Source organism: Schistosoma haematobium, chromosome ZW (genome assembly GCF_000699445.3).
Source record: "Schistosoma haematobium chromosome ZW, whole genome shotgun sequence".
In the NCBI taxonomy this organism is placed as follows: domain Eukaryota; kingdom Metazoa; phylum Platyhelminthes; class Trematoda; order Strigeidida; family Schistosomatidae; genus Schistosoma; species Schistosoma haematobium.
In genome coordinates, this window is record NC_067195.1 from 28,024,923 (window position 1) to 28,049,856 (window position 24,934).

Consider the following 24,934-nt stretch of genomic DNA (forward strand, 5'->3'; position numbering starts at 1 on the left):
CATCTTTGTCGCCTTCGTGATGTTAGTCTGGATGTGAAAGTTCGGATATAAAACACATCGATGAGAACAGTTTTGTTCTATGCCTGTGAGACCTGGCCTCCCCGAGTTGAGCATGTTAGACGACTTTGTTTGATAATTGTTGTCTTCGAAGAATTGCTGTCATCGTGTCAACACCATGTTAGCATCGTGTTTTCGGGCACAGTGACGATATTTCAATTAGTGTCACTATCTTGAAACATCGACTTCGGTGGATTGGACGTGTCCTACGAATGTCGTCCCAAAGAATTCCACGTCGTGCATTGCTTGTCGATGCTGGGATCGGTTGGAAAAATCGGAGGTGGTCAGTGTATGACATGGTGTTGTGTTATGAAAGAGAGCTGTACAGGACTGGTTTCTGTTGGTCCTTCACAACTCCTTGGTTGGGTTACTAGAGATGGTGAAACACAGTGGCTCGAGACGTTACCAGACGTGGCTCAGAATAGAAGCGAGCGATGATCGTGCTGTAACTTTCTTTATAAAAAATGAACGTAACCTGTTTAACTGGAAGAATGCTTTCTGGTTACATTTTTTATTTTTATTATTACACTCTTACACACTAGTTTCTGTTCGTTGTTGTTTTCTTTTTCTCATACGCACTTTACATTCTCTACCTCTTTACAGCCTCACTGTTATCGTGTAGCACATATGTATTCGGTGCTCTTTTTACTAATGTTTGTGTTCAAATAAACAAAACATTTTACGGTAGATATGCTGTAGTCAAGCACAATTGGTGGTATGCAATTTTATGGAAACAAATAACATGATCTTGTAAATAAAACTAATAAGATGCAACAAGTGAGCCTAATACACTGTTCAGTTTCGGTTAGATGATTGTTTTAGGAAAGCTAGTATGACCTTCCTAAACTAAACATTTCAAAATAGATGACTTCTGAATAATTTGAAACATAATAGATGGTTATAATAAAGCTTTTCTATATTAATCTATGCATGAATAATCTACCATATAATAAAATGATGATATAATTGTAACAACCCAGTGAATAAATGATTAAATTCCTGATTTTTTACAACTTAGGGCAAGTTGCTTCTTCAGAGAATAAGTAAATAACTGCATTGAAATCAACACAAATTTAAATAGCGTAGAACAAATCAAAACTGTTTCAGAAAACGTTCACTCCAGCCAAATTGAATGCGGTCGACAACAATATTCTTATGACGGGAACCACCAATAGTGACAGACTGTCTAAATCCGCCTCGCATGTGTAAAGAAATTCAATCGCTTCTATGAGGCTAGTTGTATAGAATATACAATTCAACAAATTCGTTTTTCTTTGCAAAACACCGCTGTATCTCCCTTATCCACCGTTGTGATTATTGTTATATATTTTTGTAAACAAGATAAACCTTTTAATTCTTATTTTGAAACATTTCACGAAAGACGTTTTTGTTTTGCCAAGATATGAGCACCTTTACAACGTGCTAGATGAGACTTACAAGTATACCGAGTAGCGTTTCTAACATTTTGGAAATCTTTAGATTACTGAGTGGTTTTCGAGGTAGTTCCTGAAATAGTGATTTTACGGTTATTTGGAATTGTCTTAAAGACTATGAACAAATTATAGATCAGTCTAGCTAATTGTCATTATCGATTTAGCTTTTGTTTCCTTTCATAATCTTAGGATTTCGGCGAATATGACTTATAATGTTTCCTTTCATTAAAAAGGTTACAGATAGAAACCTGTAATTCTGCTAGGATTAGATGTTTTATTAAATCATCCAGGTTATTGATGCGATCAGGTATTTTTCTGGTAAGTACGCATTTGTTAATATGTTCCTGTAAAAATATTCATTATTTGTTAAGGAACTTGAATATACTACATAATAGCCGCTAAATAACTGACACTTCTTGTTATCAACACTCAGCAATCGTGCACAGTATATCATGTGGAAATGAACGGCGTTAAGTTCATTTGGTTTTACATGAAATCATAGAAAACAACAATTTCCCGAATTAGAAAATACTGTTTGTGTTGATGACAGTTGGAATAGAATGGAAAGAGTACCATGGAAATCATGCGTCAATCCATATGATTAATAACTAATGATGTGATGTGTGAATGAACTGAAATGCTGATAAAATAATAAAAATTGACATTCGAGTACCTTATTCGATGGTAATAATGTGTTCACATTTAGGTTTGATTTTATCAGTGTACAATTCACAGTTCTATTGCCCTAAATTTAGGCTGTCATAAATTGAACTAGTGAAAATATCGCACAACATTTTAAGCTGTTTTAGTTCGTTATTCGTACATTTAAAGATAATTTGATCAGATTTTTTATTGGAGAGGTAAAGGGATGAAAGTATATTTGTTATTACAAGTACGTGTGTACAATTTTGTTTATCTGAATTGCATACATCGTAGCAGAATAATTACAATGGATCAAATAAGAAACTGGTTAGATATGTAACCACATTGTGTCTTCTGTGTTACAGAGCTCAAAGAATAAAATAATACCGAAGCAAGTGAATAGATGTAAAATAATTGCATGATCATGGTGATAGGTTATTTTTTAAACATTGTGGTTTTATAAAATACGAAGTACATTATGTATAGGCAAAATCAGTTAATTTTAAAACAATATAAATTAGAATGTGGGAACACTTTTCATAAATAAGAAATGCAAAAAAAGTGAGAGATTAGCTTTTAAGTCTCAATAATATATACCTACGTCTGTGAGTAGGTTCATGTTTATAACCCAAGTATCAACGACATTTATTATTTGATATCATAGATAAACAGATATCGTCACCTGAGAAGGAACTACATGAAGTATTTGAACGCATAGTAGTTGGGAGAAGACATAGTCCTTGATAAAATAAATTGAGCGTCGTTAAGATTTATTTATCTAGTGTTAAAGGTGAGATTAAATTTTAATCAGTAGAATTACCAGTAGATATAAGCAATCGTACCGAAACTCATAACGGCAACTACAAGGATACTGCTGATTACGGCACCAGTTTTACTTTTTACATATCCGCTTTCTGCGTAAAATCGGCGGAGATACTGGAGCACATGAGTTGGAAGCCATCTTTTGCGTGTCATATCTGTTTCACGCATTCGTGTACGTATGACTTCGATTTGTGTACGCATTCTGGCTTGTCGAGCTAGACGAGCAGTACGACGTTCATGTAAATCTATCGAAGCAGCTAAATATTCTTTGGCATATGAGTCGGAATTATCTTCAAATTCAGAAGTATTATTTAATAAAGATACGTTCGATCCTATAGTGTGCAACGAACGCGAAATAGTATTATTTGGATAGAAATTAGGTGTGACTGAATGCGATGTAGAAAGCGTAGACAAAATAGGATTCTTTTTACTAATCTCGTAACTTGAAAGAAATGGTTCTATTTGACTGGTTGGTAAAGCATTATTAATCCTGAAATGACAATCAATAATAACGGCATTCATTAATATTTGTTGATGAATAATAGAAACAAGTAAACATGTAACGTAGAAAACAACTGACAATAAACGAATTAAAAATACACTCATAATGAGAGATGAATTTGTGGAAAATCTCAGTCAGTTACAACGTAGGACCAGGCACATATGTGCATCAGTCCAAATTGCCACACCTCATTAACACAACAAGATGAACACCGGATTCATGAAAGTAGTTAATTCAGAGGTGATAATATATAAAAGAAAGGTTTCATAAAAGGATATAGTACAGGAAGAAAGAATTGGTTCGTAGAAAGAAAGATATGAAGAGATTTTAATCTCTTAGTTTAAGGGAAGACAAAGAGTGTATACACCGACGACATTGTGATCGATTCTGAGCCATGTCACTGAGAGTCTCCAACCATTGGTTATGATAGTCACACGGACCCCAACCAAGTAGTCTGCATCTACCAACATGGCTCAGACTAGAAGTCAGTGACTTCAAGCACTGATGCCACGTTTTGGTTTGGCCGCCCCTAACTTTCTTCCAACCATCTCCAATACCGGATAGCATCGCACGTCGTGGTAATCGGTGTTCAGGCATACGTAACACGTGGCCCAACCATCTCAGTCGATGAAGATTCACAACTTCATCAACTGATTCACCATCATTTCCTAATACCCTGCGTCTGGCCTCACTATTACTTATCCGGTGATCCCAGCAGACGCCAGCAATATTTCTGAGGCATCTGTGGTCAAATACTAGTAGCTTACGAGTGCCTTCTACTCTTAATGGCCATGTTTCGCTGCCGTAAATTAAAACAGAACGGACCGCCGCGCAGCATACTCGTCCTTTTATTGATAGACGGATATCTCGCCTTCGCCATAGGTGACGTAAGTTGGCAAAAGCCAAACGAACTTTCCGAATCCGTGCTGAGAGTTCGTCAGACACCAACCCATTGGGGTTGATCAGACTTCCAAGATAAGTGAAGTTGTCAACGCGTTCGACTACTTCACTCCCTATCCTTAGTTCAGGTGTTGACCAGTCCTGAAGCAACAATTTGCATTTAGAGGGAGAGGAACGCATCCCAAACATTCTGGCATTGTTGCTCAGTGCTACCAAAACTCCGCATATTGTCAGCGTCTTCACTAAAGAGAACTACATCATCTGCGTATTCTAAATCGATAAGTGAACCTCCTGGAAGGAGATCAATACTCGAGAATTCAGTCGACGAGAAAGTTATTTCCATCAATAGGTCTATGATGAAATTAAACAAAAATGGAGAAAGTGGACAGCCTTGACGGACACCACTTGATGTTGCAAAAGCAGACGACAGTTCGCCATAAGCTCTGACTCGATTGGTAGTGTTCGAGTAAAGAGCCTTCACAAGGTTTATGTACTTCTGAGGTACGCTTTTCAATGACAGACATTGCCACAGAATCTCGCGGTCTACGGAGTCAAATGCTGCTTTTAAGTCAAGAAAGACCACAATTGTCGGACGCCGATAAGCATACCTGTGTTCTAGAACCTGATGAATGGTGAATATGTGGTCGATGCAGCTACGATCAGGTCTGAAGCCAGCCTGCTTTTCTCGTGTTTGCAGTTCACGAGTCATAGTTAGGCGTCCGATAATTATTGATGCAAGTATTTTAGATGCTGTTATTCAAACTAATCCCTCTATGGTTATCACAGGATGATTTTGACCCTTACTTATGTATTGGGACAATCAGTGATTGTGACCAGTCAGATGGGATTACGTTTAACTCCCAGATTTTAGCTAAAATATTAGTCAACTTAATCGCTAAGATTGGACCACCATCTTTAAAGACTTCTGGAGCCAATCCATCTGAACCAGCTGCCCTTCCTCGTTTCAGATTAGCTATAGCTTTCTGGACTTCAGCTAGCGTCGGGGGACCTACTTCAATGTTTCATTCAGGCTGTCTGGGGATGGAGGGTAGTTGTAGAGTAGCCGAGGACCAGTTGAAATGCTCCTTGAAATGTTCCGTCCATCGTTCTAAACGTCTGGACTGGGAGCAGATAAGAGTGTCGTCTATTTCCGAAATAGTCTCACTTACACTTGACTTATTAATTCCTGTTTCTTTTATTAGTTTGTAGAGCTATCTTGCGTTACCTACAGCCTTCGCCTTTTCAATCTAGTTTGCTTTCGTTACCCACCACTGCTCACGATCATTCCTTAGACTTTTGTTTAACCTAGATCTGATTTGTTTTCGCTCTTTATCGTGTTTAGAGCCTGATGGGATGAGTTTACGAGAATCCATTAGTGAAATAGACTTAGAGGAAATCCATTGGTTTTTTGTAACTCTTTGGTTTAAGTAATTAACAGGTGTCACTACTGTTTCCACAGATATTTGTATATCTTTCCAAGCAATATCTAGGTCAGCCTCGTTTTCAGTACTACCTAAATGTGACCTCAGTTGTTCCTGGAGCTTTTGGTTTTCCCATTACTCAATTCAATTCTAATGAGTCTTTTTAGTGTGGCATTTCTGCGTCCAGCGAGGCACAAGCAGATACGTGCCCGTATTAGAGCATGGTCGGAGTCCAAGCAGGTACACCAGAATGAGCGACAATCTTTTATCAAGCCTCTCCTGCGATGACTGATGGCAATATTTTCTATTTGAGTCCATCGGTCGTGTGGTGCAGGGGGTCGCCATGTCAAACTGTCTCTCCTTATGCTTTAAATCAGTGTTTGCTACAAATAAACGACTGTCTGAACACAGTTGCAATAGACGATCACCATTATCTATTCGCTGTGCCGGAATACTAAAATGCCCACCTAAATGCCTTTCTGTTTGGTTTCAATTACCTACCTGGGCATTAAAGTCATCTACTACGAGTACTACATCTGAACGTTTAGCTTCCTGAAAATCTAAAAACAGAACAAGTGCAATATTGTCAGACCAACCGTATCGCTTGATGGTCACATTTACACTGGGAGGTTGCGAACAAGTAGATCACCCTACAAAATCCCTTCTATTTGATGCCATTTATGTAAGGGTATGTAGTGAATTGTCATCTGAGTCAGACAACATAGTTATATATCCGAGGTAACCGAACTCAAGCAGTTGTTCCTACGGTTCTGTGGTCACGCTCCCACGTCGCCAAGACCACCACAAATCCAGTTTTCGTTTTAGGTCCCTTATGAAGAAACATCCTTTTACGATGTGAGCAGCGGGGGATGACAACCACCCTCATACTTCTAACGAATCTCGAGATCAGTTTGTGACCAAATCCCTACCTCACCTATTAATTCATTCCCAAAAATAATCCTTCTTGTACAACTTCATCATCACGAGCTAACAATGCTAATGATTCAAGTTCACGAAATGTTATTCCTGAAACCACACTCCAAACTACATGTTGGAGTTTTTAATGTTTGAACCTAGTGTGTGTGTGTGGGTCAGATAGAACAACAGGTTTCTTTAGACAGGACTAGATTATTGCGCCATCGATGTATGCTGCGTCTCTGAAACGCGCATACGGACATTCGTTTCACTTTAGTTCGTGTGTCTGGAGACCTTACTGCTACTTCCCTTGACCTCACTGGTATAGGTAAATCATTGTGTTCGAAAGCAGAACAAGATTTGTTAGACTGAATTCTTACAGACAGTTGCATTTGAGCTGTCCAACTAAACGGAACAATAAGAACATGAAAAGATAGTGACACACATACCGTTGCCTTTTCGTTGTCTCTGCCTATGATAACACTGATTGCAGTTCAGATGAAGTTGAAGATGAATTTTATAAGCTATAGTGGAAGGTGATTTTAACGCTCAAACAGGTAGACTAAACAGAACATGAATGCACTTAGGCAGATCTCACATTGCCACAGCACAGGGAACACATAACGGTGACCGTTTGCTGCAAATATGTTCGGATAATCACCTATTTCAAGCAAGCACACACTTTAGGTATAAGTAAAAACATCGTCTAACGCGGCGACCCCCCACAGTCGACTCAATGATGGATTCAAATACACCACATTCCCATCAGCCATTGTAGAAGGGGCTCGACAGAAGACTATTGCTAATAATAGAGTATATGTTTAAAGTTAAACCATGCTCTAGTTCGAGAACATATCCCGACCGAAGCTGCTACCTTGACACGGTGGTCGGGCTTGCCTATCGTGATGACCCAACCGAGCTATATTGGCTGGAACATATGTAGGTTCTGCCATGCCAGGCAGGTTGATTGGAGAACGGTAAGACTAAAAGCAGCAACTCAAGGTCTGAGGGCGAAGTCGTACTGCTGACTGTAGAGAAATGTGACAGCAGTAAGGTGTTTCCCTCGGACAACCAGCATCTGCAGCGATGCTGCCTTCTCACAAGGAGGGGTGGGGTTAGAAAAGGTCGACCCTAAAAATGTCACACCTCACCTTACCTCATGGATTTCCGTCTCCGGCGGTAAGGCCCTTTGAAGAACGGAGCTAACACGTCAAAACCCTCCCACAAGTGGCCGTGCGTGACCGGCCTCAAGCAGTTGTCCCTTGGGCTCTGTGGTCACGCTCCCAGGTCATTAAGGTCAACACTAATCCAATTTCCTTTTCAGGTTCCTCAAGAAATACCCTTCCACGGTGTGGGCAGCCTGGAGGTGATATCAGCCCTCATGCCCGTAACAGCACACGAAACCACGTTGGTCATATTCAAATCCTTCCTACAGCTCCTAATATCTCTCTTATCTCCATGACTAACCCTTCTCACGTCCCTTTATCACCTCGTACCGCTAGGGCAAACGATTCGAGTACGCGGAACGTTATTCCTGGTCTCCTGAAACCACGCTCTAAACTTCATGTTGGAGCTTATAACGTCCGAACACTGGCTAGGACTTTAGAATCTCGCGCCGTCGATGTGTGCTGCGTCTCCGGAACGCGCACACAGGATCCGAGTAGTGTCATTCATTTGACCTCACCATGCCAAAACAAAGAACCAAATCGACTCACACTTCGTGTATCTGGAAGCCCTGATGCTGCTTCTCGTGGCCTCGCCGGTGTAGGTATAGCATTGAGTCCTAGGGCAGAACTAGCTCTCTTAGACTGGATCCCAGTAGACAGTCGTTTGTGCGCTGTCCGACTAAAAGGAACAGTGAGAACTCGGAAAGATAGGGACACTCGTCGTTGCCTCTTCGTCGTCTCTGTCAATTCTCCCACTGACTGCAGCTCAGATAATGTAAAAGATGAGTTTTACAGAAAGCTCTCCGACCTTCTCCGAAAACCTAGGCGCTCTGATGTAGTAATAGTGGCTGGTGACTTTAATGCTCAAGTAGGTACACTAAGCGATAGTGAAAGACACCTGGGTGGATCTTATAGCGTCGTGGCTCAAACAATAGATAGTTGTGACCGTCTGTTGCAGCTATGCTCAGATAACCGCCTGTTCCTTGCAAATACTAACTTTAAGCATAAGGAAAAACATCTTTTAACATGGCGACCCCCTAATTCTTCCCAACGTTGGATCCAAATAGATCACATAGCTATCAGCCACCGATGGAGGGGTTCGATAGAAGACTGTCGCTCATTCTGGAGCACATGCTTAGATTCAGATCATGCTCTAGTGCGAGCGCGTATTTGCTTGCGTCTTACTGGACGTAGGAAAGACGCTGCAAGGAAACCTCTTAGGGGCCTACTTAATGATAGTCAAGCTAACAGTATGTTTCAGGAACAACTAGGAAAACAGTTGGGCAGCCATGTTGTGGTGCCCACTCCGAGGAAGCATGGAATAATATCCGAAAAGCTGTGGAAACAACAGTGATATCTGCTAGTACAGTATACCACAAAACTAGGGAGCAACATTGGATCTCAACAGCATCTACCGCACTGATAGACGCTCGGAAACTCATTCCACCTGGCTCTGAACATAATGAAGAGCGGAGTCAGCTTAAGCGCAAGCTGGCAAGAAGTCTACGCAATGGCCGTGAACAGTGGTGAGTAGCGAAAGCAAGAGAGATAGAAAAGGCAGCGGCAGTAGGTAATAGCAGACAATTGTTCAGACTCGTTAAGGAAACCGGAATTAGGAACCCGACCGTTAGCAAAACAATCTCAGAGAAAGATGGACATATTACACATCCTGAATCCAGGAGATTGGATAGATGGGCAGAACACTTTAGGGATCAGTTCAACTGGCCTTCAGCCCCATTTCGGTTTCCCACGATCTCCAGTCAACCTGAATGGCAAGTTAATGTAGGTCCTCTGACTCTTTACAGAGTTCAAAAACCAATAGGAATTTTGAAGCGAGGGAGGGCAGCAGGCCCTGACAGGTTTACTCCTGAGATTTTTAAGGATGGTGGTTCAGTATTAGCGGTGAGACTAACTGAGGTCTTAGGTAGAATTTGGGAACTGTACGTAATCCCATCTGACTGGTCTCAATCACTGATTGTGCCAGTCTATAAGAAAGGACAATAGCCCTCTTGTGACAATCACAGAGGAATATAGTGTCTAAAATATTAGCTTCAATAATACTTCGACGCCTAACTAAAGCTCGTGAAGAGCAGATTAGAGAAAATCAGGCCGGTTTTCGACCTGGACGTGGTTGTATAGACCAGATATTCACACTACGTCAGGTTCTAGAACACAGACACACATTCAGACGCCCCATAATCGTAGTATTTCTCGACCTTAAGGCGGCATTCGACTCTGTTGATCGTAAGGTTCTATGGCAGTGTTTGTCACTGAAAGGAGTACCAAAGAAGTACATTAACCTTGTAAAGGCTCTCTACTCGAACACAACTGGTCGAGTGAGAGCTTATGGCGAACTGTCATCAGAATTGATTACCTCAAGTGGTGTTCGTCAGAGCTGTCCACTCTCTCCATTCTTATTCAACTTTGTCGTCGACATACTTTTAGAGATAACACATTCCTAGTCTAAATTTCCAGGGGTTGAACTTCTACCGAGAGTTTCACTTGCTGACTTGGAATATGCCGATGACATATTTTATTTGGTGAAGACGCTGACAAAATGAAGAGTCTTCTGACCACTCTAAGCAACAATGCAAGCATGTTCGGGATGCGATTCTCTCCCTCGAAATGCAAAATGTTGCTTCAGGATTGGGTTGCATTGACACCCGAACTAATGATAGGGAGTGAAGTAGTTGAGCGTGTCAACCACTTCACTCGTCTTGGAAGTCTCATCAGCCCTTGTGGTTGGTGTGTGACGAAATCTCAGCACGGATACAGAAGGCTCGACTAGCTTTTGCCAACTTGCGTCATTTACGGCGTAGGCGAGATATCCGTCTATCAACCAAATGACGTGTTTACTGCGCAGCAGTTCGTCCCGTCCTACTTTATGGCAGTGAAACATGGCCAGTAAGAGTAGGGGATATTCGTAGGTTACTAGTATTCGATCATAGGTGTCTTCGAAACATTGCTCGTATATCCTGGGACCATTGAGTACGTAATGCAGTTGTTAGGAAACGGGTACTAGGTAAGGATGGCAAATCAATTGATGAAGTAGTGAAGCTTCATCAGTCGAGATGGCTGAGACATGTGTTACGTATGCCCAACCACCGACTGACTCGACGTGCGATGTTCAATGGTATAGGAGTAGGTTGGAAGAAAGCTAGGGGCGGCCAGACCAAAACATGGCACAAGTCCATGAAGTCACTGATAAGTGAACTGATCCACGTTGGTAGGTATAGACTACCTGGTTGGGGACCGCGAGATGATAGCAACCGATGGTTAGAGACCCTGAATGACATGGCTCAAAATCGTTTGCAATGGTGCAGGTGCATACACTCTTTGTGTTCTCCCAAATTTTGATCTCATTATTCCTCCTTGTCTTTTTTTTCTCTTTCCAAATTTATTTCACTGGATTATACTCCTTGAATAACATCTTCAAACCCTAATCTTTCCGATTAATGGTTGTACTTTTACTACCTCTACCACTACGGGATTTGAATCGACAACTGCATCTCTGTGCTAATGTGGTGTGGCAACTCGAACTGATGTACGTATGTACAATGTTCTACGTTGTTACTGACTGAGGGATATGTACGTTGTTCTTGTCTGATATAGTCATCTATAACTGACATTTAGTGTAAACTTGAAAAAGCAGTCAGTAACTACTAATCATGTGTTCTCCACATATCTACCAAGGAAATAGGCACGGTCACTGCCTTGGTTCATGTGCGTTTGAATGGTTTTAATGACAGGTGAATATGATTCCGTTTCCTACTAATAAATATATTACTGTCGAAATCAGGTAGACGACCGGCTTAGTTCAAAAATAAATAGCTGTAGCTTTTTACAGGAGTAACAGCTGTCATTCAGTGGCGAAATTTATTTCAGAGACATAGCCAAATAAATAAAATAGTTTTTACTGACTGTGATAGGATATTCCAAGAGAATTAAAACAGAAATACTCCTGTAATATGAATGAAAGGATGAAAAATATTTTCGAATATAGTGCAATTTTATTGCGCCTTGTGTACAATGGTGTTATTGCAGTATACTAACCTGTTACATGAATTTGCATGAATATTTGATGCAGCGGATAATTCGGATAGTCCATTTTCTGGTTTTTCGAAGGCGTGATATGCTTGACTTCTTAGGACCATATTAATGTCTGAGTAATCTGGCAAGTGATTTGGTTCAACTGACGATCGGTCTTTTTGTAACTGGAGTGGATCTGAATCAGCTTCAGACGTGATGAGAGAGTTTAAACTACGTAACTGAGAGATAGTGATTTTATTTTGGGTATTAAGACTAGAACCAAACTCATAATTTCTAAACCTGACACCGACATCATTCAATGGATTAAACAGTTCTGTCTCGATATCACCGACAGCGACATCTTCTTCTGAATCGAAATCATCCAGAGCAAGATCTTCAACTTCGCCTTGTTCGCTCATATCATCTGAATCATCTTCGCTTGAAGGTTCCGACACATTTTCCTCTTCCTCCTTATCCGGTTCAAACTGGCAATTGTAATGAAAACAAGGTAGGGCATAAACTGAAAACCTGCTTATAAAACAAAGTAAGATGAGATCTCGCAATAATGAGAATTCTTGAGATATTCGAAATGATTTACTCCACAGTAAGCATCAGCAGAACGGATCTGTGGTAAAGATTAAAGTGCAGTCAAGATTGCAATTATTTCTAAACATACAAGCACATTCGAAGCTTGAACACGACAAACTAATTATCATTCACATGACAAAGAAAATCTATTTTTCTTGTGCATGAAATTTTTCCAGTTTGCTTGTAACTAATCCGTTTAGATATGACAATAAAAAAACTCATACGTCGATTAGTCCGTACAACACTCATACTGACTGTACATTTATCGGTGTTCGTCGCTGGTTTTTATGTACTAGGCTACTGTAGTAACACAGTTATTTTAAAATCATATGATACTATTCAGGTTCTAGTATGCTTAAGTAGGAAAACTTTGACAAAATCAGATATCCGTTAAAGGTCCCGACTGAGGGTTTATCGTGATTCAGTCAGCCATTTGTCATGTACATTCCATTCACTTTAAAAAGGGCCGGAGGTAGGTCATCTGAGCTTGGTGATTTGTGACACTTCAAGAGTCGGAGTTCCTTACAGATTTCCGCCTCGTCAGGTGGATCAGTCGCCACCTGCCATGGAGAGCAGGACAGTCTAATAGACGTCGCCGGGGCAGCAGACCAGTTAAACTGCTGCTCGAAAAACCCAGACTATCGTCCAAGATGTCGGTAGATGTTATCGATTGACATTCTGCCAGCTTGACAGATTGTTTCATACACCTGACTTCTTGCTGCCAGTGTCTCGGATGAGTTGAAAGAGCTTCAGGAAGTCACAAGATGCAGCTGCTGCTTCCAACTCGTTAGTACGCTCCGACCACCAAGCTTCTCGGTTCATACGCAAACTTCGCACAATTTCATTACATAATAATCTTCGTTTATGGTCAAGCTCGCAGTCACTCGGAATAGGCCGATGTGCGTCAACGGGTTGTAACGATCCTGTAGAAATTCAGCGCTTATAAACGGGGCATTTCGCGAAGCCGCAAGCGAATTTACTCGCCATTTTCATGGCGTCATGCAAATGCAACCAGTGCTCATCTATACTTTTCCGTGGGATGGTAGCTAGCCTTGAACCTAACTAGGTTTGATATTTAGTTGCAACAGAAGCTGCATCCAATTTGCTGACGTCGATCCATTTGGAACGATGAATTTGTTAGCGTATGAAACACAAGATAAGATTAGTGTAAACAAGGGCACGATCAGAATCCAGATAGGCACTCCAAAATGAGCGGCATCCTTGTACACAACCACGCCAGCGATAGTCGATCGCGATGTGATCAACCTGAGTCCAGGCTTGAGATGCAGAAGGAGAACTCCAAGTAGCACGTCGGCGACGACTGCGCCGACAGTGAGTGTTAGCCAGAAACAGGTTGTAGTCTACTCAAAGTTGCAGTAGTTAGTCATCGTTCCTTCGCCTGCGACCAACAAGCCCCCATCGACCACTTAAACGACTCGCTTCTGTGTCTAGACGCCCGACCTAAGCATTCAAGTCTCTGGCTAGTACTACAATATCTGTCAAACTCACTTTCTGTAAACGAACAGTTAACTGGTGATAAAACGCATCCTTGATAGAATCCGGGCTACAATCTGTCGGAGCATAAGTGGAGATGACGAAAAGACATTGTTTCTTACACCGACGTCTTCGTAATTTGATGGAACTTTCTAATCTAACAGCATATAACGGACTGGTAACGAGGATTCAATCCATTAGTGCTACCTTAACTCTGGTGCTTGGTGAAATACCAGCGCCAAAAAAACAGACAAAGATGCCACAGGGTCTCCGGATAAACGCACGTGAAACCAACTTTTCGAAGCGACAGATGGAGAGCGAATTTGTAGTGCTTCACTAGAGTCTTGAATACTTGTCTCGGATAGACAACAGACATCGATGCTGAGGCTTTCTAAGGAAATAGCCGACCCTACCTGTTGTCCTATCTGCACAGGTGTGCGAACGTTGAAGGAGGCCAGTTTGAAGGGTATACGTGGTCTCCTTATTCGTAGTCGGTGGTATCACTCAACTTTCGACCAGTCAGTGACTTGAGATCGTTTGGATAGGACAGGGTTTCCACCATAGATGAGCTATTGTATAAGTTGAAAAATTAGAATACACAAAATGAGAATAGAGGGGAGTATATAGTTGACGTAGTATATATAAAGAACATAAAAATGAATGTTATCAAATCATTGTTAACGTGATTCTTCTGAACGCTAATTGAAGTACGAATAGTATTTCCAGTAGTAATCGTCATTTGATTTGTGTTTGTGCTGTGATACTATCCGGTTGTGTAAACCGAAACAGGTGGTTTTCTTGGGGGATCACACGCAGAGCCATCGACCTGAAAGTCTAATCCACAACACAGTGGAACAATGTTAGGAGATGCGGTCTCAGTCGGTGACCAACAATGAGTTCATACGCTATTTGTTTTCTTCGGATTCTGGAGCCCATATTCACCATGGTTTTGGAATCAGCATCTTTTAACTCCCCTCGGTGGACTCTCTGTGTCCTATGACTGAAGTCAATGATGGGTTAGGAAGTGAAAAGTTTATTAGTTGCCAAGCTATGAAATCAACAGTTTTGGTAATGCTGACAAACATACTACTACTGGATGAACTACATTAAAATAGTGTCAGTCAGATGTTAGATCTATTAAGCATCATTTTTTAGAATCAATACTAGTCGAAAACTCACTCAATTTACAAATATTTCTAATGACTGAGAAGTCTATTGTCTTATTACCACACTTTTTTATATTTCGAGGCTTTTTTTAATTACTTTAAAATCCTTTTAAATGTATTGACTGATAAGTTCCCATAGAAACGTATGGATGGTAGAGATTCATTTGAACTCTTAGGAATAAATATTATGGTAGATAAATAATATAAGTGGCTCCAATAAGTATGTTGGGTTTACCTTGGCAAACGGTCTTTGATCAGCTGACATACCAAGTAAAGTATCCGCAGCCTTAATGACTGCTCGATAACAAAATCTTAACTGGTCAGCTGTCTGGATAATACCCATACGACATTTTCTTAACTCAAGAAATAAATTTTTGATATCAACACCAGAAATAGAATTCGCTTGTTCAATCTAAAATTAAAAGATGGGTAAACATACATAATCCATATGTGAGGGAATTCCAAAATATAGAAGTGAATCTCCACTAACTAAATGGATGATAGATAAAAAAGGTTGGGGAACGAGTTGACTGAAGAAACAATAGTGAAGCAGGGTATACTATATGCACTCTGTGGAGAATAGTGCATTTAGATATCTCAACTGACTAAGACAGATTCTATTCTTTGAGGACTACATAGTCCACCACCAGATACTTCTTTTATATGAAATACAAGAAGCCAATCTATATTTTCATCAAGCATCCCTACGTAGTAAAGAGTGATTTGATCAAAGAAAAAATAACTAACTACCTAAACATGGAAAAAATACACTAGTTAACTTAGAAACAATAAATTTTGGTTAGACGTAGATATGAGAACAATTGCTGAAGTAGATATTGTGGAAAAACTTCCCATTCACAAAGTCGCTTAGTATGCTTGATGATTGAGAGTGGTTCTACAATGTTTAGTACGACAACCATACAATCCAAACAAATGTATGTACAGATGACCAAGTAGTGGTAGGCTAACTGTTTAACCGATACTGCTGTAAGTTATAATAATAATTATTAGGTTGTGGTTGAAAATCCGAAATTAATTGGATGAAGTTAACAGTGAAAGTGGTTGGTTGAAATCGAAACCAGTACATAACGACACCAACCCCACAATCGAAAGTGTTGACTAAAGATCACCAACTAGCTTTGAAAAAACTTGTGAAAGATGAAACAATAATGCTACTTCGTCCAGATAAGGGTTCCGGTGTAGTCGTTCTTAACAGAGATGAATACATTAGCAAAATAATGTCTACTTTAAATGATTCCACTAGATTTATCATCGATAATACCCAGAAAGATTTAACAGAGACGACAGAGAAGCGACTTGTAAATAAATTGAGAGATCTCCTAAAGAAAAATCTAATAGATAATCATACATACAATGAACTTAAACCTAAAGGATCACAATTACCGTACTTATACGGCCTACCCAAAACTCACAAGCCCAATATCCCGATTAGACAAATATTATCCATGGCCAATTCGCCTTTCCATAAACTCGCCCGCTGGCTGACAAAGTGCCTTGAACCAATCCGAAAGAAACTAACACCTTACAGTCTAAAAGATAGTTTTGAATTTGTACATAAACTCGACAACCTAAATGTTTCCGATAAATGTATGGTTTCATTTGACGTCTCATCGCTCTTCACAAACATCCCCTTGGAAGAAACGATAGAGATCATATGTGATTATCCTGAACTTCTACCCCTACCAATCCATGATTTTAAACAGCTACTCTTTTTATGTACAAAAAACATACAATTTCAATTCAATAATGTCCTTTACCGCCAAATCGATGGAGTTGCCATGGGTAGCCCATTGGGTCCAATTCTTGCCGATATATTTATGAGAAACCTAGAACAAAAAAAGCTTAAGCACGTAATCGATGGTATTACGCTGTATTGCAGATATATTGATGACACATTCCTCGTCTGCAACAATCACGAACACGCCATTAAGCTACTCGATCTATTTAATAAAGCACACGAGGACATAGAGTTTACTATGGAACAAGAAGCTGAAGACAAATTCCATTTCCTTGATGTTGGGATCCGACGAACATCTGATGGTAAATTACATAGACATATTCACCATAAAAATACCTGGAGTGGTCTATATCTCAATTACCACAGTTTCTGCCCAATGAGTTACAAAAAGGGTATTGTACGAACCCTTTTTGACCGCGCTCAAAAAATCTGTTCAAAAGAATACCTAGATGATGAAATTAATCTGATTACTAATGTTCTACGTGATAATGATTACCCATTGGAATTTATCCAGAAATATGCAAAAAGTAATCCTCATAAAAAATACGATGGAGTAGAAAGGAAAACCTGCTTCTTACACTTACGTTTCAAAGGTGATGAAATTGCTGGAATAATCAATCACAGAATAAACTCTGCGTTGAAAGTCACCTACCCAGCAGCAAAACTTATGACAGTATGGCAAACGAACTGCTCACTTCAACAAACCAAAATCGACAAGCCCTCTTTTCTCAGTAGCTCCAACTGCATCTACCAATTTACATGTACGTCCCAAAGCACATACATTCGAAGAACTGAGAGAAGAGTGCATGTCCGCATTTCTGAGCATGTTCCAAAAAACTTGAGGCTGCGTGGGACTAAGGCTTTCAACAACACAATAGCTCGACATCTACTTGACACCGGGCACACCATCGACATTCTGCATGCTTTCAAAATTATCGATAGACAAAGAAGTACGACCACCCTCCGTTTTGCTGAAGCCATTATGATCAAAAAACTTAAACCTGACTTATGCATTCAAAAAGAGACTTTAGTTAACTTATCACTACCCTGGTAACCCTTTTTTATTTCTTATTATTTTTTATTTTGTTTTTGTTTTTATTTATTTTAAAATATTTATACTCCTCCCCTATTACATAATTCTTAAACCACATTATTATTCACACATTTCCACCACCCGATCCTCTTAAATTATCTTAACTTTTCAAATTCTATTTAATTATTATTACGTAACCTATCTTATGATTATTCAATTCCATTATTACACCACTCAACCCGAATTAATTCCTTTTGACCTCTGACCTGTTCCAGCATATATATATAGTTATTATTGTAACCCAGTTATTTACACTCATCTATGTCAATTGTTCTCACTCTATCTCAATGTAAAAATTCTATCACATTTTTGGTTTGTAAGCAGCTGACGAGAAACCTCGAAATAATATGAATTCATACTATTCTGTACCAATATTTGTTCTTGCTTTATTTAAATTCATAAAGGGAACCAATTGCATGAAAGTGTATGTGCCAAATAAAGCAATATATAGATATTAAATTATTAATTCTCCACAAGTTGTGTAAATTTGTCCACATTTTCTTCCGAAAGATAAAATAAGGAACAGTTTTCTGTTTTTATTTTCATTAAAAACACGAAAAATCAGCAGAATATGTAGAGGCAGGCATATAGTTAGCATTGAAAATCAACTCAACTTACTAAGATTAATGCTAGATCTATCAAAACAAATGTTCCTGATCGTCCAATACCAGCACTACAATGTATAACTGGTGGATAACACGGATCATTTAATGCACCCGAAGCTCTAACAGACCAAAGAAAATTCAGTATTGCGCTAGGAGAATTAGGTATCCCAAAATCGGGCCAATTAGTATACTGCATGTGCAAGACATGATGAGCTTCATTGGTCTGAATAAAATGAAACTTAAAATAATTAGTAGATCTGAATAAAAACAACATTTTATGCTCTGACGAGTTTAATCTTCATTCTTAACCAGATTTAAATAGCAATGTTACATTTGGCGTGGACATCACAACATTAAACAAATAGAATTTAAGTATCAAACTATAAAGCACACAATTGTTGTCAAAAGTGGATAATTCCTTTTTAAAAAAGTAAACGGTCAGCTGCTAACAAACGTGGGATCGTAGGGGAAAATAGATTGTTGGGAGTATTGTTGATAGTATTAGGACAGACAAAACATTTACATTCATTTAAAGTTAATATTTTAGTCACACTGGGAAACTTTTAACACCTCTACATTTTTATAGCATGCGTAAATGCTATTCACATTCAAATTAGAATTCATGGTTTTTATCTATTTATCTGATACAGATATGAATACTTGGCTTCGATCCACACACTCAATGTAGGAACTTGTGATACCACTCGGTTGCTAAGACCGAAGCAGATGAAAGTGTTCAAACCTTATCGGCTGGCAGTCGTATGCTCCTAATCACTGAACCATCACATGAATTCATGGCTAGCATGGTATATACTCGATAGTGAGACTACCCACAAAACCAAGGTAACCTGAGCACCTGATGCCGCCCTCAGAGTCCAGTATCCCCTCATGAGTAACTAATCGTAATAAATTGACCTAGTGATTAAGATAGGTGATAAAGAATTTACATAGCAGTGAGTGGAAAATCTCTGTAAGACAGGTTGTGTTCTCAAAAACCCTCAATATTTGACGCCTTAATATAGTTGATTACATTTGAGACGTTAATTAGTATCTTATGAATCAGACCACAGGTTAATATATGATTTTAATAAATTTTTCTTTAAAAACTTCCGGGTTAATTGTTAAAACAGAATATTGGTTAAGAAAAGCTATCGGATAATTGTTAAAACATAAACGTAGTAGCAAAGACGAAAAATGAAAATATTCGTGGTTGACACATTTCATAAACATGGGGGCAGGAAATGTTGGCTAACCAAGCAATGGGTTTTGAAATTCGCTTATACTAACAAATAGGTCAAAATACGGAATCTAGTTGACGAATGTTTCTTGTCATTATTACTTACTCTTCAGGGAAGACAGAGTGTATACACCTACGCCATTGTGACCAATTCTGAGCCATGTCACCCAGTCTTCCTGTAGATAAGCGGCACAAAGGTGACGCTGTTTCATTACGATGGGAGGGTCTAAGATAGATAGGCCCAAAAATGACAAAAGACCCTGCCACATAAAATACTGGTGAGCGTTTTTTAGCGAGTTAGTTAGGCCAAAGAACACATCACGTCGGGAAATAGAAGCAGATATGAAAAGGATGAATAACAACTGGAAGGAGCTGGAAAGGATTGCCCAGGACAGGGTTGGATGGAGAATGCTGGTGAGCGGCCTATGCTCCTTCACGAGGAGTAACAGGCGTAAGTAAAAAAAAAATACTGATGTAACTGTATGACCCGGAAAATAAGGCGCTACAATTTCACAAAAAGGTTGTGACTGAACCCAAGTAGTTATCATGAGAACTCTCAGATCGGGTTGGACATTTTATTTACGAGTGATCAAATGTTTGGATAATTTTGCCTGAATGCATTCTTGATCATTTCATGTTAAAAGTATAGTTTATGAGTATTTTACTGAATTTTCTACGATTAGTGCGACAAAAGAAAATACATGCTCTTACCAGACCGTAATCGAAGTCGACATGCAATCCAGCAGGAATAGAAGTCCTCTACTGAGACTTATTAACATGGGCTGAAAGAAACGAGGTTTAGTCGTTTCCATCGTTGAGTTGATGTTCAGAGTCCCGAAATCAGAAAATGTTCCTATTTATGGTTCATCACTCTATTTATTCAAATACATGAACATTGGTACAAGGGGTTATCAAATACATATGCGCCATACTTCATTTGATTTGCGTGAGGACTGGAATACTGTCCGGGTGCCCAAACCGAAGCAGGTTGCTTGCTTATGGGTCACTCCCTGTGCTTTTCACTAAAAGGTCTAATCTACAAGTCAGTCGAACGTTAGGAGATGTAGTCTCACGGTAGCAGGTGACCCACAATGAGTTCATACACCATTTGTTTGGAATCAAGGTTTTCCAACTCCCCTAGGTGGATCTTCCATATTATACCATTCTTGCACGAGCCAGGTCACACGAAGTTGTAGTTGAGTTTCTGGTCGAGCTTATTCTTCACATTTTTCAGGTCAGTTTAGGTGTAAGACGACAGAATGATCAGTCATGAGAAATGGGAATATATTTAAAGAGGGGGAAAATATATATGAACAAGCGTAGTATAGAACAGGATGCAGTTTAGTTACCAATACAACCATTTACCTTTAAGGATGTAAAAAGTAATTATAGCAGGACCATCGTTGACTTTTACTCTGATCATGTCTGATAACGTCCCGAGACAATGAGTTGCACTATCGCTAAGCTCCCAATAAAGTTATAATGGGTCGACAGACGCTATTCTTATGAAGCCTTCTTCCATATAGCGATACCATGTCATAAACTGACCCTGTCCACTTCTTCTGGCAAGTTCCAGAGTGGGAACATGAAGCACTGTGTGGATACTGGTGGGATGCCTATCGGTCATCAAGGTACAAATACATACATGATGAATAACACTGAGCTACCTGTGGTCCAGACATATAATGACTTAGGAGTCATCGTTAGCCAAGACCTAAAGACTACTGCACACTGCCGTGCAATAGACGCCAAAGGTTTTAGAACCTTATGGTCAATACGTAGGGCTTTTAGTCATGTCGACGCCAAGACGTTTTTGACTTTGTATACAGTGTTCGTACGTCCTAAACTTGAGTACTGCATACAAGCGGCTAGCCGCTGCTTAAGAAAAGACAGTGAGCTTCTGGAAAAGGTTCAAAGAACGGCGACTAAGCTGATTCCCGGAATAGCGAAGCTTCCGTATGAAGCTCGACTGGCCAAGCTGAACCTTTTCCCGTTGTCATATCGCAGAACTAGAGGTGACTTGATTACAGTCTTCAAATTGCTTAGTGATAAATTTGCACCTGATATGCCCACATTTTTCTTGTCTTCCAAAACTGAGAATTTACGAGGACACTCCAAAAAAGTTCACAAGCCCAGAACAAATTACTTGTCAGCTGACTATCGACTTTCCCATCAAATCGTCAACGAGCGGAATTCATTACCTCAGCACGTGGTTGAGGCTCCATCCGTCGACTATTTCAAAAGAAAGTTGGGTCAACTGAGAGACCACAATTGCCAGGACTAACATAGGCCATCAAGCCTCCTGTCCCTCCCAAACTGAAACTGGACGACATTCGCTACCAAAGCCAGTGTTTCAAGATGGCGACACCGAATTAACACTACTGGCCCAGGACAAATTACCGAACTTCAGCATTACTGACATGGTTTTGCCACTGAATGTCAGGAATCCTTCGGAGATAACGCTTATCGAACGCGGAGTCGTTGAAGAGCCTCAAACTGGAAAAACAGGTTTACTAAGCACATAGCACAACTGCTCTCGTTGATGAGCTGCAACCCGACTTTCTACAGCCGGAATAACATCACGAAGGCGTTACAGATCATTCGAATTAGCAAAAGCTCCTTTGACATTCATTATACGTAGATTGATCTCACTAGTCACAATACTAATAAAAGCACAACTCAAAATACATAAACCTTAACATCTGAAGTCAAATATCTATCTTCATAAGTACTCATCGCTATGACTATAAACATGATTGTCGTGTACGACATCCTTTCAATCTAACTCTAACTCTTAACTCCAATTAATAAACAGCGTCTTTGATGCACTAGTCAATAACTCACGAAATACTAAACATTTGTTCATTCTAAATATTCTAACTTATACTACACTTTTCTAAAACCAAACTTTTTTAATTGATTGAGTTGTTTATATAGCCAATATTGATTACTTTTATCAGAAAGATGAGCTGATAAAAAGTGCTTATGTGAAGACTATGGCAAAATGTTTTACCTTAATGTTTGTAATGATGAATTTCCGACTAATAAATATTTTTGCATTTATCTCACACTCCAACTCGACATTTAGATTAACGTCTTCTAATTTTAGTACAGAAGGACCACCATCATAAGGAAAATAAGGATGACACCTAAGAGAGCCTTTTTCAACAAGGCGATTGAGCATAATAATGGCAGGGCACTGTCGCTCCCAAACCATTAGCCAGAAATGATTCACAGTTTGCTGCATTGGACCCTGAGTGAGTATATATTTTCTGGACGGCACCTCCGGAATGAAGACAAAGCTTGCATTAATATAGTCACCATCACGAGCATTACATAGGAAAACCCTGGTAGAGTCAACTAAGGAAATGTTTAGGCTGTTGGTTGACTTACACGGACTAACATCCCGGTAGCGATTCTTCCATCGGTTTTTGACATCCCTAGCGGCATCGACTGAAGAATTCTGAGTCAGAACTGTAGACTTATTTTTTAATTGCTAGAACAATCAATATAGAGCTGGGGATTCATACTTCATATACAACATTCCATGTCTTGTCGTTATCGAATTGTTGCATTTCACCTCGCATATTAAGCAAAACGGCGTCTCCCGATGCTGTTTTGGTTCCCATCATCATGTCAACAGCCAGCTAACGCAAAAAACTTGTTACATGTAACCGACAAATTTGAAAGACACACAGACAACTGGAAATGTCCAATGAATATCTGACATCAAAATGGTTAAAATAATTGTAGACGAAATAGAAGAAGCGTTCGATTTTACCGAGGTCTCCAGGTACGGACTTAATAATACATTTGGCAAACGAAAGAGAAATACTTGTTAGTCGTAGTGAAATACTGTCGTAAATCCTCAAGAATTTCATTTTTCCTCTTGTAGGACTTCCGAGAAGTATCTCAGACCTCCCTATCGGGCATATAATCCAAGAATTCATCTACTTTAGAGGAGAAGAAGGTGTGCTTACAGTACATTCTGTCATGTGCTTCTCATTTCTGGGTGCTGCTCCTAAGTTTTGTGTTGAGGCTGGGCTTACGTAAGTGTCTAAAGCGGTGTCCATAAGTATTCGCGATTCTTTGGGTCATTATTTCGGCCTTGAGACGCCTACATTTTAATGGGTAGAGATACAGTTATTTGAGGTCCTCTTGGTCCAGTTTGGATCTGAGTCCCCGAACTAATTTCATGGCTCGCCCAGTATAATTGGGATAGCAAGAACAAACCAACTCTGTGGTTGGCGCTCAGTCGTCGATTTCAAAAGGCTTTGAAAAATTCCGTTAATATTAGCTTATCCACACAACCGCAATAGTTATGAATAGCTCAACAGAGTTTGATCTTGAGCTTAATTATCCAAGGACAGCATAGTTTGTGGGACTGTCAGCTATCGCCTTACCAGGCAAGAAAATGTCTGATTGCAACTTGAAAAGTTAAAGTTAATATTTTGAAGAACGAACAGAAGAAAATCGTCAGCCAAAGTAAGTCGGTTGATTATGCCGACAGTATAATATGAAAAAGTGTAAGGACAAAGTTATTAAAGTTCACATAGAATTCTTTTTGGGGTGACTTGACGTACGGCGTATTTTATGTACGGTTATCAGACAACATTCGATCCTTCTAAAATCCATGGTGAATTACAAGTGGCTAATTCTGCCCTCAGCTTACCTTCCGTCAGTCATGTCACTAACTTCGCAGCCCATCTCTGTACTCGGTCTAAGAGATTTATAACTCTTTTGAGGAGAGGAAGTACAACAGTACTATGATTCTCGAGATGAAGCCAGGCGTACGTTTTAAATGGTACTATAAAAATTTCTTGACTGGTGAAGATTTGTGTGTGCTTTGGCTACATACCGAATGTACTGGTGTCTAAGCTCATTGTAATTAAAAAACCTAGAACATACTCCGTAAAAATAGCTGAGAGAGAACAAAGAGGGCATAAAATTGTTTATGTTCATTATGGCTAGATGTTTTACTGAATAAATCATGCACTGAATGTTTAAATTAAGCATTTTATGTTATGTTTAGATCTTTTACGATAGCACAACATATTTCCATACTTGATAATTCAAATTCGTGTTCTTTCTTGGGACTTTTCGAA

The 24,934-nt window shown here is 39.6% G+C and overlaps 1 protein-coding gene across 1 annotated transcript in view; it reads right to left on the reverse strand.

Annotated features, from left to right (window-relative positions):
• Positions 1-1,035: 1,035 nt before the first annotated feature.
• Positions 1,036-24,934, reverse strand: part of HERPUD1 (Homocysteine-responsive ubiquitin-like domain member 1) — a 117,355-nt gene continuing 93,456 nt past the window's right edge. Inside the window, exons 1-7 of the mRNA XM_051210908.1 lie at positions 23,360-23,525; positions 23,223-23,325; positions 22,843-23,189; positions 18,606-18,815; positions 15,371-15,547; positions 11,912-12,372; positions 1,036-3,444 (exon numbers count right to left, since the gene is read on the reverse strand). Of these exons, the coding sequence (XP_051070933.1) occupies positions 2,949-3,444; positions 11,912-12,372; positions 15,371-15,547; positions 18,606-18,815; positions 22,843-23,189; positions 23,223-23,325; positions 23,360-23,464 (1,899 nt within the window). The 5' untranslated portion in view covers positions 23,465-23,525 and the 3' untranslated portion in view covers positions 1,036-2,948. Of the gene's footprint in view, positions 3,445-11,911; positions 12,373-15,370; positions 15,548-18,605; positions 18,816-22,842; positions 23,190-23,222; positions 23,326-23,359 lie in introns of the transcript that reaches the window.